The sequence below is a fragment of the Pterocles gutturalis genome, unplaced genomic scaffold, assembly GCF_000699245.1.
Source record: "Pterocles gutturalis isolate BGI_N339 unplaced genomic scaffold, ASM69924v1 scaffold32213, whole genome shotgun sequence".
Taxonomy (NCBI): domain Eukaryota; kingdom Metazoa; phylum Chordata; class Aves; order Pterocliformes; family Pteroclidae; genus Pterocles; species Pterocles gutturalis.
In genome coordinates this window covers 1-20356 of record NW_010119092.1, presented here as the reverse complement: position 1 = coordinate 20356, position 20356 = coordinate 1, and the positions used below count along the sequence as shown (strand labels likewise).

The 20356-nt window shown below is 43.3% G+C and overlaps 1 protein-coding gene across 1 annotated transcript; it reads left to right on the top strand.

The window, feature by feature from the left end:
- Positions 1-3: 3 nt before the first annotated feature.
- Positions 4-17952, top strand: SLC25A43 (solute carrier family 25, member 43; the record flags this gene model as incomplete). Its single annotated transcript, XM_010076455.1, has 5 exons — positions 4-47; positions 3063-3304; positions 4282-4454; positions 16404-16538; positions 17629-17952. Coding segments are annotated over 5 exons (798 nt in total), but the record flags the coding sequence as incomplete, so codon positions are not given.
- Positions 17953-20356: the final 2404 nt, after the last annotated feature.

The window sequence follows — 20356 nt, the reverse complement described above, 5'->3', positions numbered from 1 at the left end:
CTGCGCCTCTTCCCCTACAGCGCCCTGCAGCTCGCCGCCTCCCGCCGGTAAGCCAGCGGCCCCGGCCGGGACGGGGCTCCGCGGGGGGTGAGCTCTCGCTGCGGTGTTCCGTGACTGTTACAGAAGGGGAGGGAAGGGAAAGTGGAGAGCTTGGTTCATAGGGGCAGTTTGATGGCTCTGTCTCAACTGGCTGTGTGTTCCCTCTCCCCAAAAACAGGTACCCTGGCGAATAATTTCATTTATTAAGTTTATTCAGCACGTAGCAACTCTCAGGAGCTGGTGATATGCCAGCAGCTGCTTGTAAAGGCATCGGTGTTCTTCAGATGGTGAAGTGTTGGTAGTCTGTGCAATCTATTCTGCTCTGCCAGAGTGCTTTAGAAATGAAGTTTCAGTGCTACCTGCGAATGTGACTGCAACATCTGGGTTTTTTGCAACCTATTAATTTTATTCACTTATGCACTTTCAAGTATTTATATTGTCTGTGTCAAAGAAAATAACACAATCATGATTCAAATCTGTTACCCTAGTATGCAGCCATTCGTATGCAAATCTGATCAGTTTTGAAGACGATATGTGACATCATTTGGTTTAAGATCCTGTTTTTGATAATACGCAGATGCTAAATTAAGGCAGACACTGGCAGGACCGCAGCAGGATCAACACAGAGCAGCGCTGAGCTCTGCCGACCCACGCTCTTTCCTAGGATTTGCTTTTGCTGCCAGCATCTTTTAGCCTGTGATAAGAGTGCCTGCCTGCTCGCACACACCAGCGTGTTTTGCCACTCTGAGGGCTGGGTTTCTTCCAGGTCAGCTGTGCGCGTGGTATGCACTTGACATTTCCGCCAAGCTGGGCGATGGGTTATTCCAGTTCTCGGGCCGTGCTGGGTGGGGAGAAGCATGGGCTCAGCCCGCGCTGGCCAATCCAGCCCCGCTCCGGCTCTCGGCTGGGCTGACGCTGCGCAGCCCGCTGGGGTTTGTCATTTCATCTGGCTGAGCAGGATTCATCCTCCCAGCTCTGCCTGTGCCCTCGGGAAATGATGGATGGAGCGGCCCTGGAACTGGGCAGCTTTGTTGTGTCCTTCTGCTTGTAACGCACGCGGTGGGCAGAGAAAGGGAGGGATCATGGCAGTGGAAAGGCAGAAACGGGGATTGAAAAGTAATTTAAAGCTCCCAGAAGAGTTAGTGTGTTGCACCAGCATAACCCAGTGGATTTTGAGCAAAATAACTTCATTGTTTGTTCAGCTTGAAACTGTGTATTCCCTCTGCAAGGCTATTGCCGGTCTCTAGTTGGCACAGGGTGTTCTTTTGAGTTACAAGTGGAAGTAGGCTACCAGGAAATCAAATAACAGCTGCCTACGCATATTTCTTGATAAATTATTTGGGGATTTTTTTAATGTATTTTCCAGTGGGAGGATGGTGTGTATATAAAGGCAAGAAACACAAAAAGATAAATGTTACATGGTAACTGCAGTAAATAGTTATGCTGGTTGCAGAAGGACCTGGGCAGAGCACAGCCAGCTGCCCCAGGAGTGGCATTTTGGGGGGAGCTGGCTGAGGAAGGTTGGGGTGGGTTCACTGACTCCACACTCCGTCAGCGGTTACTCTGCACAGACGCTGTCTTTCCATGGTGGTTTTAAATCTTATCTGGGTAGCGCCAAGAGACACCCCAGCACCCTCCCCACGCATTTGCGCACACACAGGAAAATCAGGCTGTGTTGCTTTAGGGACTGTACCAGACATGGAGGAAAAAAAGCTTATGCCCTTTCGCTTCTGCTTGGCTGGTCTTTCTGCTCCGGGCTCTCTGCAGGGCACGAGACAAGTAGGTGCAGGGATCTGTCATGCAGTAAGAAATGCACGCTCATGTGAAAAACCATCAACTGAGCAAGCACTGACTTGTAAATCTTTCAGAATTATTTTGTTCTGGATGTGGTAACACTGTGGAGTTTAAACGTAAATCTGCTGTTTAGGCAGTTTAGTTAATGCTTCCAAAATAGAACAGTAAGTTTCTTTACCTCCATATAAGATTCCTTTAAGTCTTTTTACTTATTTCTTTCTGCTTCCATTACACTTCTTCCTGATGTAGGAGTGCCCTGTGTACATAGAAAAGTCCTTTGCATCACAAGTGCATGCGGTTAGGTTCGCCTTTAAAACTCTGTGCTTCAATTTCAAAATTTCAAATTTAGATGTAACATCCTGAACATAATAATACCTGGATGAAAGTATTCTCTGGAAAAGTATCCCTGTGGACCTTCTGTCCCAACAGAAGCCACAGAGGAAGGTTCAGTTGTTCTCAGAAGGCCTGTGATGATGTTATCTATGTATTTTTTTCTTACATGATAACTTTGACTGGGGGTTGGACCAACGTCTCTAGCTGATGACTGGTGATCAGAGAATTTCTTGCACATGTTTTAAGTCATAGTAATTTTCATCCCGTAGGTGGAAATATAAATGAGGATTCTGTGGTCAAAAATTACTTTAAAAGTCTCTTGCAAAACAAATAAGTAAATCATTTGAACAATTAATCTCTGTACCTTTGCAGATTTTTTTAATTGTTGAATTGGTGCTCTGGACCTCCAGCACAGTACCACAACTCAAGCTGTGTGAGCTTAGTCTGTGCTGGGAGCTGTGGTGCAGGCAGAGCTATGCAAGCTGTCTCTAAAAAAGCTCTTTCAGATACTGGAAGTATTTTAGCTCAGCAACACCAAAATCAAAGCAAATTGCATTTGCAGAATTGTATATCCCAGTCCCTGACTTATTTTTTAACTATAGCTTTTGCATTTCTGCACTTCTGTGCAGAGTGGATTTACCCAAAATCTCTTTGGGCTCTTAGGCATGTTTTTTGGACTCTGCTCATGTTTGCCCATTCATGTGTTCTGTTTCACACTGGCTCTGATGCTTCTAGTGTTATATATAATAAGGTCTTGCATGAAATATGTGTTACAGTTTCAACTCCTGCTGCTGAAGGGGCTTGTGGGCAGAAGAACACTTACATCGAGAATAATCTGCTGAAACTTTTCATGTGTTTTGTTCATTAATAATACCTCTTTTATGTGTTTACTCTAGACTTGTTATCCTTTTCACGGATGAGTTGGGTCATATTTCCCACTGGAGAGCCATCATGGCAGGAAGTCTGGCTGGCATGGTTGCAACCATCGTGACTCACCCCACTGATGTGATTAAAACACGGCTCATTGTGCAGAACCGACTGGAACCATCTTACAAAGGAATTCTTCATGCTTTTTACAAAATTTATCACCAAGAAGGACTCCTTGCACTCTACCGTGGCGTTTCACCAGCTATATTAGGTAAAATAATAGTGTGGAAAAGTCACCTCATTGCACATTGTTTATTGCAGCTGTGTAGTGTGTTTGTTTGCTCACTTGATTTCAAAAGCAAAGAGTAATGTCCATAGATTTACATAGCACAACAATACTGATCACCTCTGCTGCAGCTTTATTGCTTCAAATTATGACCAAGTGCATAGGATTTTATGTGTGGTTAAGTGTTCAACAAAGTACTCTTTTCCTGCTTTTATAGATGATCTAGTTGTGCTCTGATGCAAGATTTCCACCATTTAACTCTTAAAAAAATATATATATACACACACCATGTTCCTAATTCCTATGTAGGTGTGAGAGTGTCTCCCTAGCTCTTCAATGAAACCAGTAATGTATAACTGATGTGAAAAGTGAAGATTAGTGATATTCTCTCTTTACCTGAAATTACTTTTTAATTATTTATTTACCTTCCATAGCTTTTAAAAATGCCATTTAACTCTGAGTCCACTTTTGCACAATATGACATTATAAAAAATGCATAATAATAATAATAATGTATAATCCCACTGTAAAATTGATGAGAGCATGAAACAAGCACATGAGGACAGAAGTATCCCTCGTCAGCTTGACTGAAGAGGCAACTCTGTTTACCTGTACAACTGCAAGGGTTGGGTTGGACTGGAGAAAGGGCTTGTCACAAAAGAGATAGTCTGGAGAAAGAGCTGACCTGTCATGAATCTACAGCAGCTAATAATTCTGACAACATGCACATTTTAATATGTAAATAGATGCCCCTATCAGCACATTTAGATGTTATAATATGGGTGTTTGGGGGTAAATGAGTGATGAAAAAGTAAAGTTCTTCAAAATATTGATCTGATTTGAGCAAAGTGAGGTGTAAACTAGCAGCGGCTCATCCCATCTTTCTAGGTTATGTGATGAGCGCTCTGTTTTCTTAGTGTGCAGTGTGTTGATATAAACCTCCTGTCTGGTTTGCTTTCTAGGTGCTGTCCCATTTTCTGCAGGCTCGTTCTTTGTTTACATCAATCTGGACAAAATCTGGCAAGAACCCATAGTGCATTTCACTCCTCTTCAGAACTTCATCAATGGCTGTGTAGCAGCTGCTGTGGCACAGACGCTTTCTTTCCCCTTTGAGACTGTCAAGAGGAAGATGCAGGTACAGAGCATTTCTGTTACTAGTTCTTTGTTTTAGGTGTTTGTTTCAGGAGCTTGGGACAAGACTATCCAGATGATCATGAATGCCATTTTTGTTTCTCTTACCAGTAAGCCACAAAGCCTTTGTTTTAGGTTAGTTTGTTTCAGGTTATTTTTTTGTTTGGTTGTTTTTTTGGGTTTTAGGTGTTTTTTTTAAGTCTGGAAATTATTGTTACAAGTGTGTTGTTACATTTTTAAGGTGGGTTCAAGTATTGTTATGGCGTATATGTGTACTCTCAGACTCTGTGTCTTTAGCTTTATTTCTTTTATTTTTCATAGCAATTCCATCAAATTCTCCCAGTTCACCTTCTGTCAAATACAGGCATTCAGTCCCCTTGGTGGTAGGCAGGATGAATGGAGATCCATGTCATTTTCAGAGCCTGTGTGTCTGCCATTAGGTCTGCCACCTACGTGTGGGCAACCACAGGAAACTTGCACAGCAGGTGTTGAGTCTGAAGGATCAGGACTATCCTCGTTCTTATTTGACTCCTCTGGTTAACAAGGGACTTCCCAGTCGCTGGTGCTGCTGCTTTCCTGGAGCATCAGCAACACCAGAGTTACTATATCAAGTTACTATATAATTTTATATTATTTTGCTGATCCTTTCTCCTGAAAATTTAGTAATCATGACTTAAAACTAAACAAAACAGCCACCACCCCACAGCTTCCATCTCACTGACATAATTCATTTGATGATGTCAACTTTTCATTAGAACTTCATCAGTAGAGTGACAGTGAATAGCTGTCATCGTCTGGTGGCTCTCTGGCTGTGGCATATGAGTTTGTTTTTTCAGCCACGTTCATAGGACTGTAGATTTATGGGAAGCTTTTGTGATCTTATCAAAAAAGCAGTCATGTGGTGTGGCAGCATTATATAGATCCCCTTCCCCCTCGTCAAGTGATGGTCTGGTTGATAAGTCATAAGGTAGGAAGAGGTCAGTGAAACTGTGAATTCCCCTCTTCTGCTCCCCAGCTTCCCTTTTTCAGACAGCGCTCAGTTCCAGTGTCACAGAAACCTTCATTGCCCTCTCTCTTGTCTCATAACAGAGGACTTGAGCAGGAGAAGAAACGTCTTTTATTAGACCAGCTCATGTAGCTGATGTGCCAGAGGTCAAGGTTTAAGCTGAGGCCTTTTGTCAGGTATCTTATAAAATGCTTCAGTTGAGAAAGAGATTCTGAGCTTGAAAACTTTATATTTTTTTCCAGCTGTATCAGCAGATCTAAGAAAAGCAGTTAAAAGCAGTTACTCCTTAAAATGTGTCTTCTTTATATCCTTAGGCTCACAGCAACTCTGGAGATAATAAAGGAAAAAAAGGCATTTACTGTGTTGTTTCTCCTTTAATATTTACTATCAATACATCAGTTACTTGAACATTCAGCTTTTGTAACCAGTTCAGAAGTAACCTTCATTTGCAACTTGTGTGATGTTAAGTTCCGAGTGTAGCTTTGTCTGAAGAGGCAGATACAGAAGTGGAACAGGCCCATCTTTCATTCTCCTGCCACTAGGCTGTACTCTTTCACCAAAGGGATGCTTAAAACATCTGACTGTCACTTCTAGAATAAGAAGGAAACTGGATTTATTTCTTAAATATATAGGAAGTGGATACGCTAAAACCACTTTGGATAGAAAAAAGGCTCAACAACAGAGGGTTCTGTTCAGCGATTTATTCTGAAGGCATGGCATAAGGCAAAGGTGTTTGAGAAGAAGTAGCTGCGTAGGTGTGAAAGCCCATAATTTGGTACTGAAAATTACCTAAGTCAGAGAGTCTTGTCCAGAAAAGAGACCTGTTGGAAACCACACCCCAGCTGATACCAAGAGCTCACTGGAACTCCTGTAAGGTCATCCAAGAAGTTTGGTTTTCACAGTTAGCACCAGGGTATGGCCCAGCCTTGCAGGGATCAGGTCTGCTTTTTGCTTGCCTGCTGGCCTGTTCAGTTTGCAGGGGGGTGGTCAGAAGAGAGAAATGTCTAGGACAGCACCATAAAAGGTGGGAAAGGACCTAGAAAGGGGAAGAACAAAGAGGAGGAAAACAGAGCTTCAAGACATTTCAATGTTCTGTAGAAAAAATGAGCAAATACTTCTGATCAGTTTTTCTCAGACATCATATTCTGATCAGCCTCCATTCAGTGATGATAAAAAGAAAAAGAGGGGTGGACCAAAGCCTTCAGCCACCCCCAGGGCTAGCGTGAGCGCTCTTTAGGGAAGTGCTGGCTTTGTTTTGAAGCTACAAACACTGGTGGTGTGTGTGAAGAGGAACCCAGCACACTGCAGAGGTCGGTATCAGATTCCTCTTCCTTCCCTTTTGTCGCACTGATCTGATGGATGGAGGTGGTACATTGCCAAAGAAGACTTTTCCAGTGAACCTGTTGGTGATGGGGAACTAGGGAGCTGCAAGGCAGTCTCAGGAGCTTCAAAAACTGACAAACTAGGACTCAAAGCTGTCTTCTCTGATTCTGGGACAGAGTACAAGCCTGAGACCAGAACATGCAGTTCAGATCTTTACCTGACACACTAGGCAGTCGGAAGAGTTCGCGCCATCCATCTCCTCATCCAGACAAAGCTTGAATTGTTTGCTCGGATTAGAAAATGAATTCTGCTGTGGGAGGAAGGATAAGGTGTTATTTTTAATCTCAGTTGTAATAATTTTGTTTCATCCTTCCTCATTTTACATATCCAAATCCTACACTTCTGACGTCAACGGCTTCTGTCACTGACATCTGTGGGAGTAGGAGCTGGCTGTCAGTGAACAATTCTTCCTCTGTGTTTTGGTGATGATTTATGATGTCAGATTTGCTCTGTAACCATGGCTTCTTCCCCCTCTGATATTAGAATTATCTTTTTTCTTTTTTTTTTACAAAGATGCTGTGTTTGCTACATATACTTGAATGGTTTTCTTAAAAGAAATGTTAATTAATATGAGTGAGTCTTACTGAATATGTGAGTCCTCTTTGTTGTGCTTATCCTAATTTTATTCCTTTGTCTTCCTTTTTTCACTTTGCTCCTGATTGGCAAGTTAGAGAATTAAGAGGTACTGTATGCATGTTTCGGCATGGAAATGTGGCTTTTGTTGTGCATCTGTAGAAGGGGATTAGTGAAGGAGAGGGTTGTTCAGAGGGATGTTCTATATCAAATGTTTTTCTGACTCACCCTTATACTATGTCTGTTTCTGAACAAAAACTTACTGATCTTTATATCCTTCTGAGTGTTTCTTATTCTTGGCTTTCCTTCCTTATCCCACTACATCATGTTCTTTGTTAAATCCAGTATCTGTGTGATATTCAAGTACTGCACTTTTATCTTGCAGGCTTAAAGTACAAGTGTCCTTTTTTTTTGCCTTTTTTTTTTTTAACCCTTAAGCAGGGAAATACCTGCCTATGCATGAGTCTGGAGCTCAGGAAAGCACTGGTAATGTTTCTACATCCCCACATCATCTTTTGCCTATGATGACCTTCATAAGTGCATATTGGACTGAGCTCTGGCATTTCAGTAAGGGAAGATGAATTTAGAGCTGATATATGCCACACAGAAGATTATTATTAGAATGACACTGATACCAGGCTATGTGTAGAACTGAAAATCTACAGACATGCAAGTGGTCAGCGCAAACAGTTTCACCCTTCCCTCTGTGTGCATGACCCTCAGAGATAGGCTCAGATACCACTGGCTGGCACTTGCAGCCTTTGTTCCAAACTGACCTGTGGCTTTGGTAGTTTTGTTAGGCAGAATGCACAAAGATGACCTTAAAGTTTCACAGATACTTTATCAATTGTAGAGTTACTCCTCACTTGCTTACATGGACAAACATTGCATAGTTTGCAGAAGCTCAGTCCTGTCCCTGTATTTTTCTGGTATAATTTGTTTTAATTTCTGTGACTAAACTTGTCTGAAACTCTCCTTTGCCAGTGAATGCTGCTCAGACATAGCTTTACCATCAGACCCTTGTAGTACAGAACACACATACTTTTAGTATACTGCAGGATTCAGCACATTTTTGGTGTTGAATGCACAGCATCCTCAAGTTGTGAGGACATCTGTCCGGGGAAAGCATTGCTGAGTAGTGATCTTTCTGTTTTAAAATCCAGACTTTGAATTCCCTCTGCTGCCAGAAGCAAACAGGCTCACTGTTCTTGACTAGTGTAGACTGTTGCCACCCATCACCCAAGAGTGGCTTCTTTTCAGTGGCAAAAGTGAATCAGTTAGGCCTCGGCTGCCTATAAATCTGCAATGTGTTTTGGGGCTTTTTTGTTGTGGGGTTTTTTTTAGTTGTTTTTTTTTTTGAGATGCTCTGCAAGTGTGAAATATGTTGCAAATGATGTCAATGCCATGAGTTCTTAGTAACCTGGAGAAAACTAAGCAGTCGTTCCCTTTGTGAGGCAGCCTGTTGAAAGGAAAGGCAATCTTGTGCCCTCTTGGCACATTTCTAGTCTGAAGTCAGTTAAAGGAGATACTGAAGTCTCTCTTTAAAAGTAGTATTGTTGTTTAAGTATTTATTTAAAAATAATCCCCTAACTATGTTCCTTGCACATTAAAACTCAGTCTAGCAAGAACCTAGTGCCTGGGTTGCAAACAAAGCTTTGGAAAATAAAATTATAGATATTAGCTAGAAAAGCACCCTCTCCCTGATGGAATGAGGAGACAGTGCTCCTGTATTGCCAGTCTAGCAAGAACCTAGTGCCTGGGTTGTAAACAAAGCTTTGGAAAATAAAATTATAAATATTAGCTAGAAAAGCACCCTCTCCCTGCTGGGATGAGGGAATGAGGAGACGGTGCTCCTGTGTTGATTAAACATGAGTAACCTGCAAAGAGTGCTCTGTCATTGGAGATGGTCGCTGGTGCTGGCACAGCAGCCTCTGAAAGCTCTCGAGCTGTGGTGTCCCTGCTGTTTGTGAGATCTGTGTTCTCGACAGCTGGGAATATGAAAGTTATTGGAGTTATGACCCGATTTAAAAATAAGAAATCCTTTGTGGGTCATGTGGTTCACGTGACATCTTGAAAGTATACGTGCTCTGAGCCTTCGTGCAAGGAGACCCTTTAATGGTGAAGGGCTGGGAGCCTGAGCCTTGGAAATTTTCAGAGATGGAACCATTGGACCACACAGAGTGGCAACATCCATGGTGTGGAAGCAAATGAGGAGCAATATTACTACTTTTAGTCTGATTTCCTGTGGCAGTAAGGCTTATATGGTTGCTAACTGTCTGTCTTTGCCCCCAATAACTTTTGATCCTGATGTCCAACTTCAGCTGAGTGGCGGTTTCCGAGATACTAACTTACATCAAGTTTTGTGAAAACAAGTGCACAGATAGCGGTGAAACTCCACACATTTCACCTGAGGTGGAGGCTGCAGTGATACTGCAAGTTCTTACTTTTATTAGTTCTTCTCCCTGTGATCTCATGCTCCCCTTCTCCTTGCTGCTGGGGTTCAGGCATCAGCCACAGCCCCGTGCCTTGGGTGGTACTTGAACTTGGGACCAGCCTGGCCCCTCTGATTATTAGCAAACAGGTAACAGCCTTGATCAGCTTTTGTGCATCTGAGCAAACGTCAGAGGCATTTCTCTCAGATCCCCAGACTTCCACAGGAGAGAATCATGAAGACTCACTGCCTCTGAAGTTGAAACAGCGAACAGTGCCCCTGGAAAAACTGGTCAAGAGGACAAAATTTTGTATCAAGAATCGGAAGCAGGACTGGTCTGATCTAACAGTCAGGTCTGCCTTGTGACAGCTCATGCTACATCCAGTGCTCTTTAACCCTGCTCATCCAAGGAGCTGCGGTGTGATAAGTGTGTAATACTTGCTCTGAGGTGGATTTCAGGAGTAGCTTAGCACTGCAGCACAGTGGTGTGCTGAAGAAAAGCCAGAAAACACACTGAGCCCATTTGAAATGCAGGTCTGAGAGACAGCAGAAATCAATTATCTCCTGGTGATTTTCCCAGATGCTGTAGCATCCACCGTGCTCCCAGCCGCCGGCCTCTTGCAGCCCCTGCAGCTCCGAGAGCTGTGAGGTATGGCCGAGAGCTCCTTAATCTGCTCCTTAATCAGACGGGTTAACTCAGCCCACCTCTTTAAACTTGGTAAGCTCACCCAGCTGGCAGGCCTGACACGGGTTAGGGTACACTGCTGTGCACTCACAACTATCACAGCCATAACTTTCAGCAGGGAGACAGTAATGTCTCCAGAGTGACAGCTATCGCTGTTATGCCTGACATGAGGACTCTTGCATCAGTTATACAGGAGAGCCTTGTATCCGTTGGTCCGTGCTTAGAATTATGTGCCTGTGACATGTGAGGTAATTATGCAAAATACTCCATAAACAGGAGATAAAACTTTACAGGCACTCTCTTCTTTTATATCTGATTTATTTTGATTTGGTGGAATTCCTTATCTCATCCACATGAGGCCAATGGCAATACGTTCTCTGTAAAGCCCCAATCCTGTAAAATGTTAATGTTCTCCTACACAGACAGCAGGAGATGCAGAAACTAGTGTTGCTATTCACTGCGTGAAGTGTGGGACCAAGCTAGTCGGCCTAAGGGTTTGCACCATTAAATAAACTAGTGCTAATGTGCATGAAAATGGTGCACCCGATTGTAAGGATTGAGCTGAACCATCAGGAGGAGTTTGGAAACCACCCAGAGGCGTCCATGCAAGGGTTTTGCACTGCCTTCAGGAAAAAAACCTCTATATTCCATATCAAAGATTTCTTTATCCCACGTGTGTTAAAAGCAGGGAAAGCTTAGGTTCAGTAGCAAAGGGGGGATTCTGCAACAAGCGGTGAAGCCTCAGGGTACAACAGGCCTGGCAATAATATTTTTAAAGCTAAGAGTCAAACTCTTGAGCAAGCAGTAAACTGTTTTTCTCACCCGGTGCCATTGATCTCAGAAAGGCGAGATGGTTTGGCCCCAGTTCAGGTTACGGAGAAAAGGACAACGTGTTCCTAGAGTGCAGGAAGCTGGAGGTCAGCTGCTCTGCTGTGCTGGTCTGGAACAGATTGCCTCCTGATAGCTCGTCATCATTTACCTTTCCGCGTGCCTGAATACCTTCAGTGGACTTTGGCCAGGGGTAAGACAGCATTAGCAAACCACTGACACAAAAAAGACAATGACTACTCAGTAAGGCTGTCCTCCAGGAGAAGGCATTGATTAGCCCAAGAGAAGGCATGCTTTTCCCCCCAATATTAATGCTTATTTACATTTTAATTATTTCTTAGTTGAGTGGAATGAAATACTCTTTCAAGCAGTCAGCCTTCTCTTGAGTGGAATTTCTGTCGACTGTTGTGGCATTAGCTTGAATGAAAACTGCAGTCTTTGTCCTTCAGTTTCCTTCAAACTACAGTTACACTAGCGCGTTGCATGTGTGCTTATTAACCCAGACTGCAAAGACTTCTTATTTTAGCTTCTAGATTAAGGGTGTGAACTCTTGAGCTGTGTTGTATAGTGCCTTCCTGTGTTGTTTTTTTTTTTTTTTAAATTGATCAGAATTGTAGGATACCTGAATCTGGTGAAGAAATATCTATAAATAACAAGCAATTTTACTATCAGGCTAGCATACCACCTATGGCAGCTATTCACTGTTAGTCGATCTTTCCTACTCTGTGCCAACAGTACTGCATGCTCAAAAAATAAATAAATAGCAAATCTTTGTGCCAGCAAACTTGATGAACAGGGAAGGGGCAGGGGGAAGTACATGAATTGAGGGGGAGGTATTTCCAAATAGTCTCTGATACATGTAAATTCAGATAGTTGCAACCCAAAAGGTCCTAAAGTGCAAGTGGGAATTTTGTATCTGCACAGCTCTGGGCACAGGCTCCAAGTGGCCTCATCACCGTGTCTGGTGGTCTCTGCCTGGCCCCTGTGTGGCTACTGTGAGCCCTGGAAAGAGTCAAGTGATTGATCTTCTGATGGGCAGGGTTCCCACTGCAGCTGCAGTGAACTACATCAGTCCTTCAATCCTAAAAGGAAAAGAGGAGGAGAACAGGGCTGGGGGAGGTCATTGCAGGGCAAATCTCGATACGGCTCTGTGAGATTAGTTCCCAAAACAGGACTATGTTGTTCTGGCCATCACCTCGTGATGCAAAGAATGGGAGAGATGTTGTCTGAACAGTCTTCAGGTAATGATTAACAATTAACTTGAGTTTTGTCATGACACTTCGCCCTTATTATAATATTTTGTTTATATAAAAACATGTGAGTGCAGGTTTGGTTTTTGGTTTTTTTTTACGTCTCCCTCTCTTGGGTTTAGATTGTCAAAGTAGAACAGAGTGCTAACTTTGGGGATCTGTCGTAGTGACTTAGTAGACTTGGTGGCCTCTGGACACTAAAAAGACTGTTTGTGAGAGATGGAGCCAATTCTGCATTTGATGTGCTTTAATCATTTAGAGAAGCCATCCTCCATCAGTGGTAAAAAGATTAGCAACTTATCCCCGCTACTACTGTGACTAACAACTTGGCACTCTTGTTACCGGCACAGTGAGCTGTACTGTGTCTCCAGCCTTCTGCAGTATGAGACAGCCGTAACTGGGGGTCAGGCAGTCTTTAAAAATATTCATAACAAGTTTCCATGCAGTGGCCCATAGTGTCAAGGGGTGTCAAAAGAAAGGAACTGAAGCTGCTTTGAGGTCCATGGAATGAAGCATCTGTCATAAACCTGATCTTTTTGGTATGAGATTAGCCATTTGATTTGTATGTCACAGTAGGTTTCTGCAAAAAAGGTAGAGAAACTAGTCTGATCTGTTTGGTTACTTCCATTTTCTGGCTCTGGTGCCGTAGGGCAGTTGCAAGGATTGTACTGCTGCAGACATGCTTCGATGATGCAGAACCACACAAAACCCACAGCTATTTTTTTTTCATTAACAACAGTGCCAAATGAAACACCTTCCTATTTTTTTTTCTTTTATGAACACATTTTAACTTTGTTTAGCTGTGCTCCAAAATACTGAAGTTTTAACTACACACTGATACAGTTTTTATTTTTCCTTTTGCAGTAGGTGATTCTGAGATTCTGTGGACAATTGTTATTTAAATACTGTGTCTAGGGTCCCAGAAGCATACTACTCCTGTAAAGCAGGGACTGGCAAGGCATGCTTCACCCGACAGACTAAAATACTGAAAATGGCTGTAACCGTGGTGAATGTTACTACAAACAATCTCTCTGTAAATCCCTTAAAAGGTCCATGCCTATGGGCAAATTAGAAATCTGGGGATATGACTTACCTGTTCCTTTTTCACTATCTTCTGGATGTGTTTACTGCGTGCAGAATCGTATTGAAACCTGCAGGGCGCTTGTCGCCTGTCTTGGCACTGTAGGCAGGAGAGCTGTAATCAAAACCCTTTGATATGTGCCTTTGCAATGTCTACAGTAACGGAGGAGATTAGTCCAACTCATGCAGTTAATTCTGGCAGGTCATGCCCTGCCTACCCCAAAGGGACTTAAAAAGGAAGGGAATTGCACGTTAACAGCATTCCTGCATTCCTGAAGCATTCTAGAAACCTATCCCTCTTCACTGCTTGGCTGCCTGTAACTTCACAAAAAAAAAAAGCTTGGGGAAACTGGCTGACAGTCTAGAAGGAAGAACAGGGTTTTGAATCCAGCTCTTCTATGACTGCTGATGCATTTTTAAGTATCTTTATATCATTTGGGTGCTCTTCTAAGCATCCCTGGTGCTAGTATCAGCATTCTTAGTGGAACTGGTTCCTAAAATCTCAGTTGTATCACTCACAGCATCTTCTACAGTACAATCTTGAGAGTCTTTGTGCTGGAGTTTCTCAAGTACCGTGGATTAAGGCTTGAAAAGTTACTTCTCTCTTTCTCCCAGTTGGATTTAGCTATTGCTTTTTAAACCCTGATGTCCCTTAAGTAACAGAGCCAAGCAGACAGCTGAGCTTCATGTCGCAAATGAGTGTAAGTCAACATGCGCGTGACGCGTGGCTACCAGACTAGCTCCGTTACCTTGAACCACCTCCAAAGGCAGGGCTGGTAATACTGTGAAACTGCAGCGGTTAAATCCCACGACGCCTGCCTCTCTGACTTCTAAACCAGGGAGCTTGCACCACAGTTAGAAATTACGGAAATGGCTGTAGCCCCATGGAGTGAGCAAGGGCAATGTAGACACAAAGGGGAGGAGCAATGAGAACAGTTGAAATACTTTCTCCCACACAAATGTGATCCCTGTCTTACAAATCAGGTACACTGCTGAGAAAGTTCAGAGAGAAGCAAATGCTTCTGTTCTCTCCTCCTTAAAGTGTAAATCCTCGGCCCTACTCTTGTCTGGGGTAAAAGAGCCAGGCCATGATAAAGGGGATCCAGAAGATAACAAATCAGGACGTGGTGGAAGCCTATTGCCTTTTTTCTCTGGGCAAAGAGCTGCTTTCCTCAAACCATTGCCCAAAGCCCTGTTGAAAGGAAACTGTATAGTTTGACGTGTTACCTGCAATCAGAAGTATTTCACATTCATTTCAATCATGCACAAAAAAGTGAGGAAAAAAATATCATAATATGTGATTTTTTGCAGATGAAGGCTGTGCAGTTAGGGAGTGGGCTGATGAGGGGTTTTTTGTTAGCTTCTAAATTTTAGCAGTAGACTTACCACTAATGCAAGAGGATGCAACAGCATTAAAACTATTTAATTAGCAACTTCTTTTATATACCTGGCGCATGAGTTTTGATCTGTTTCCATTTCCAGCATCTAAGCTGCCAAGTATTTGAAATGCTATAGCTGAGGCATCTAGAAAATGTCATCACCACTTGTCAGTTTATGAGAGGCTTGTTATAGGCTTAGCAACTCCGAGAAGCTGTAGGTTAGTCTGGCCAAGGAGGGAGAAAATGCTACATCACGTGGTGTTTCAGATCAATAAGGGGATAAGGATATCCATAGTCACCAGTCAATCAACTGTACAAGTCCCGTTTTTATCAAACTTCTGCCCCGTGGTGATCAGCTCGCACACACAAATTAACCTGTGTCCTGGGGTCCCCACACACTCCTGAACAAGAAGTGTCACTTGCCATGTGTTTGAGTGAAACCCTGGTTTGCTGATGCCAAATAAACCCCTGGCTGCACGTGCACAAATGGATGAGGATGGGATTATTCAAGGTCAGGTTATCCTGTCTGTGCTAACACAGTAGGAGATTAATGAAGGAAGGGTTTTACTGTTAAAAATGACCCACTACACTTCCTCCATGTGAACAGACACTGTCTAGACTGCAGTTGGAAATGTAGCTGCAGTCCAGCAGGATGCTCCCAAGCTGACTTTAATCAACCTGGATCAACTGACTGTGTCACAAAGATACAGGAGCACTGGCACCGACTGCTCACCTGCAGCCTTGGGTGGGCTCTTGCAGCCTGGGCCAAAGTCTCTGTTCTTCCGTCTCTGCTGTGCTGTTCGCACTGGACCCATAGCGCAGTTTGCCCTTCTCACGGCAGTGTGGATACAGCCTCAGCGGCCAGAGTCACGTCAGCACATTCTTCTGTTTTATCAGAATTACAGGAAGGCAGTGTGGCACCTGGGGCCAGCCCCGAGCTTCCCTCTCCTGGGAGCTCCACTGCCAGGGATATGAAGTACCTCTCCCCAGAGCTGAGCAGCTGGCAGATGTGGGGCTGCTGTGTTACGCGGCTCTGATTCGGATGGTTTTGTCTTCACAACGCTGGGATTTATTTTTAGTAGTGACATGGCACAAAAGGAAGTGCTGTGTGAAATTGCTGCTCTTTTTTGTACCTATCAGAGAGTGAATTCCCATCCTTTTTACTTTGTATTTCAAGGCACAATAGCTGATGCTTTTGGGTTGACGGAAGAATCCAGATCAGTCTGTTGAAACCTGGCATTAACTGTTCTTATGTACCAGAATGAAGAAAATAATGACCTTTAATTACTTTGGTTTCCCTTTGCTTGTTCTAAATCCCCCTGGGTGTCTCTCCAACAGGCACAGAGTCCTTGGCTTCCCCACTACGGAGCAGTTGATGTCCATTTCACTGGCATGGCTGACTGCTTCAGGCAAACTGTGAAGAACAAAGGTGTGCTCGGGCTTTGGAGTGGACTCACACCCAGTCTGCTCAAGGTGAGGTTTTGCTTTCATCCCAAAGACTATCCTGAAGTAATCAAGACACACTTTTGGACAGTTGGAGTTTTAAAGCTTATGATGTGACTTCATACTTACTAGCAGCTTATAGATGATAGCGTCTGCAGCAGAACAGGTATAACCTCAGGCAGGTTATAAACCAGCTTGGGAACTTGGTTTGGTGACGTTTCCCCAAAGGTAAGCTTGGCTTCTAGATATCACTGCTTTCAAGTTGATTTGAGTGTCCTTAGAGAAGGCAGTGCTGCTAACACACAAGCCAGGGTATGGATGGGGGATCACAAGTGATCCACTTAGGACAGCTAAACAAGTTCTACTTCTCAGCGGAGCTCCAGTGATTTGACATGTTGTGCTGAGCTGTAAAGACAATTGCGCTTGCATAAGCCACTTCCTCAGAAGTCAAAAGTAGTGCTTTCGACCAGCTGCTTAACACATGCGTATCGGTTACGACAGCCCGTGCTCAGGTGAAAGCATGAAATAAAGCACAGCAGCTTACACAGAAGGTAATTGGGTTTACAGAAATACATTTTATAACCCTGTGGTGAGGATTGCCTACATGGAGTACTACAGGTCAGCTAATGAGTGGTAATTGAGTGACAGCATGATTGATTGTGATGGCCTGCCCGTGCCTGCCCCTGCCTTGGCTGGTGTGAAGGCACATGGCACCAGTGCTGCTGATTCTGCAAAGGGCAAAGAAGAAAATTGTTCAGTTGCTCTGCTGTATGTAGAATAAATCCCACATTTCCTACTGGGATTTACTGAGATTGCTTAGAATTTGCTTAGGTATTTGACAAGTTGTGATAATCTGTAGGCTAGCACAGACCTTGTTCCCCACAATATTGTCATACTTAGTTACGTACCAATAAAAACCTCCTACTTTTAGCATGCTGCAAGTGCCAGCCTAGTTTGAGGTGAGACTGATTTTATATAAATAAGCACAGCTCCATTAGCAGATCAGATCAGATTTGAAGTCCTAGAGGCTTCCTTTTTTAAAACACCTAAGGTAAGAATGCTACCAGTGAGTCTAATATTGCTTTTTTATCTTATGTTGCCTTTTTGTTTGTTTTATCAGATTGTCCCATACTTTGGTGTTATGTTTACTACCTTTGAATTCTGCAAGCGGGTCTGTCTGTACAGGAATGGTTATATTGAATCTCCTTTAAACTACAAGCTAACTCCTGGTGTGGACCAGAGTTTACAGCCACAAGAACTGAGAGAATTAAAGCTCCTCCGAAGGGAAAATTTTGAGCCAAGGAAATCAGCTCTTGAAAACTGACATCAGAGCATCCATTGCAGATACACACGCTACCTTTCTTAAGGAACTTTGCAAGAAGGACATGCTGAACTACAGGTACCAGCATCTCAGCAGATTGTGTGGTTTTAGTACTGAGACCCCGCTTGTATCTCATTTGCCGAATAGATATAAACAGTACGAATAGCAAGCATATACTGGAGAGGAGAGATCAACTAGTTTAAAAACAGTATGCTTTTGAAATGTGAAATTACATTATTCTAGGTGCTTTTCAATAATGAATAGCCATTTTGAGATAAAACAACTTGCAGAAAGGCAAGAGAACTGAGATGAGAGTATAAACTGTATCTTCAAAAATATTAATAGTCACGTGGATCTTTTAAAGTAATCTGAGGTCCCAAGTCAGCCAAAAATGATAAACAGACTAGAATACATATGCAGGCAAGAATTTCTACTGAAGTATCTTTTTTTTTAAGTGACACTGTGTGGACGTGGCATTCTGCGGGGGCAGAATTAGTCTCAGTTCGGTCACACTCCCGAATCCACTCTTCAGTTTTTGAGACTTACTTGAGAATAATAATTTTGTATGAATCTTTGGCCTAAAGATGGAAATATGCTGCTGCAACTGTGCTTTTGCTAAGAGAGAATTATAATGTGCAAAGTGAACTATAATACACTGGAATGACAATCTTGCAAACTTAAGTGCATACTAGAGTATCTTTCGCCCTTTCTCCTGCGTTGTTACTGCACATATGTGAATTATTTCAGGCTTTGAAAAAATAGTTTTCTTTAAGTTCTCTAACTGAAATATTTCCTGAAAAATGCAGTTCTTAAATATGTTAGATATTTCAGAGCCACGAGCCTTGTCATGTTGTTTTTGGTATTCTTAAAGCTCTATTTTTATATTAAACTACTTTTTAGTTCCTGTGCACAGACCCAGGCTTACTGTGCTGCTCAGAACTTGCCAGCAGAATAGCGCTGTGGACACAACCTGTGATTTTTCCACTTTAGCTGCTGTGATCCAGGAGCCACAGATGGTTTCTGTAGGTAGGAACCTCTCCGCAAGACCACTCGGTTATTGCCAGTGCCAGTGCAATTGATAGGCTTCTGACCAGTCTAGGGAGCTTTCAGACAATAGAAGATGGTCTTGGCATGATACCTGAGGACCTGCAGTATTGCTCTGGTGCCTTTGTAGAAGCACAGCTATGGAACAGCCCCATCCTAGTGCCTTCTGATAGAAAACCTTAAACCCACGTGGGAGGGTGGCTCTGCCCCCTGCGGCATGTCCCACTGGCCTGGAGCTGTGGCAATGTGTGAATCACGCAGCTCGGGAAGGCGTCTGCACACCAGCTGTGCTCCTGCCCTCGCTGCAGCAGCCTGGGCTCAGCACAGGCAAACACACGTGCTGGTTTACACAGCTTTTGGTGGGTGTTTTTTGTGCTGTTTGTGTTCTTGCTGGGGGGGAATAAGTAAATCTTGGAAACTGCTTGATTAGGCCAGGTCACAGTGGGATGAGGCAATGGCAGATCGATGCAGGAACAGTCTGTGACTATGGAGAGAGATATGCACAGAGTTGGGATAATTGTGACGCCTGCTTTGCACCTAGAACTCAACGTTGATGTACCCTACAGCTGAGGTCTTGTGGTATTGCTCTTAATGGGCTTGCTCAGTTCTGCTACAGTGGTGCTTCGTACTGGTTTTCTTCTCAGAGCAGAAATGCAAGCAAAAATTGATAGCAAAAGTGCTAGCAAAAATTAAGGTGGTAGAGAGCAGATCTGGTGGCTTATGGATCACACTAAGGCTGAAAGTGCTTTTGGCTCTCTGATCACCCTGCCTAGGGAACATGTTTCTCTGTGCCTCAGTTTCCCCATCTGCACAGTGCAGATAATGATACTGAGACTCATTTGAGATGTATGAATAAGGAGATGTGACTTGTGGGCATGCTGGGGAGGAACGGATTTCTAAAGAGTGTCCTTACCTTGTCCAAGCATACCTGTATATTTTTTACTAATGTTGTGTTTCTAAATAGATTTTAAAGATTGAGTGATGGGTGCATATGAATGTCTGATCAGCTCTTCAAACCTGGTAAGAGTCAAGTGAGTCAAAAAGCTAACACTTTTGTATTGTAACGTACTCCTACGGCCTATAAATCACTTACTAACCTTTTATCACTCAACCTTTACTTTGCGTAATCACATCTACGCAGGAAAAGGTAACACTAACAATATTTAAGGCAGCACCGAAACAAAGAGCTTCATCAGTGGGTCAGTAACATGTAAAATGGTGTAAGATCGTGAAGAACCAGTTAATAGCAAAGCTAAATTGCAGAGACATCACGTAGGGAGGCGACTTGTAACTTGGGTGATGTTTGGATGCAGCGGTGTAATAGCAGGGAGAGGTGGTCCCTGGTGGGGTCTGTGTCTGTCTGAGCATCTCATCACAGCCGAGCTCAGCGGTGTGACCGATGGAGGGAACCCATCCTTCCAGCTCTGTGATTCCCAGAGCGTTTCGTACTCAGGGTGACAGTAAGGGGACAGGTCTCTGGGGG